We start from the raw sequence: 326 nt of genomic DNA on the forward strand, positions 1-326 counted from the left end.
GCTCCCGTCCCGCGCGTCACGTCTCGTCACGCCTCCTCACATCTCGTCATGGCACCTCCCACCCTCCCCATCGCAACAGTCACGCACCCGTCTGGCCCTCGTCATTCCCCCCCCATCCCGCCTCCGTGTCACCCCCACCCTCGCCATCCCCTGTCACCCGCCTGAACTCCTCCCGTCCCCGTCACAACTTCGTCGCACCCCTGTCACCCCTCGTCACCCCCTCACACCCTATCGTGGACCCTGTCACCCCCCTCAGTCCTGTCACAGCCCTGGTTACACCGTCACCCCCACTGTTACCTGCCACAGCCCCCGTCACAGGCCCTCAT

The 326-nt window shown here is 66.9% G+C and overlaps 1 protein-coding gene across 1 annotated transcript in view; it reads right to left on the reverse strand.

Moving 5' to 3' along the window:
* Positions 1–326, reverse strand: part of CSNK2A2 (casein kinase 2, alpha prime polypeptide) — a 25,834-nt gene extending 25,508 nt beyond the window's left edge. The window contains exon 1 of the mRNA XM_009894509.1: positions 298–326. Coding sequence (XP_009892811.1) covers positions 298–326 — 29 coding nt within the window. The remainder of the gene's footprint in view (positions 1–297) is intronic.

This window comes from Charadrius vociferus, unplaced genomic scaffold (genome assembly GCF_000708025.1).
Source record: "Charadrius vociferus isolate BGI_N301 unplaced genomic scaffold, ASM70802v2 scaffold621, whole genome shotgun sequence".
In the NCBI taxonomy this organism is placed as follows: Eukaryota; Metazoa; Chordata; class Aves; order Charadriiformes; family Charadriidae; genus Charadrius; species Charadrius vociferus.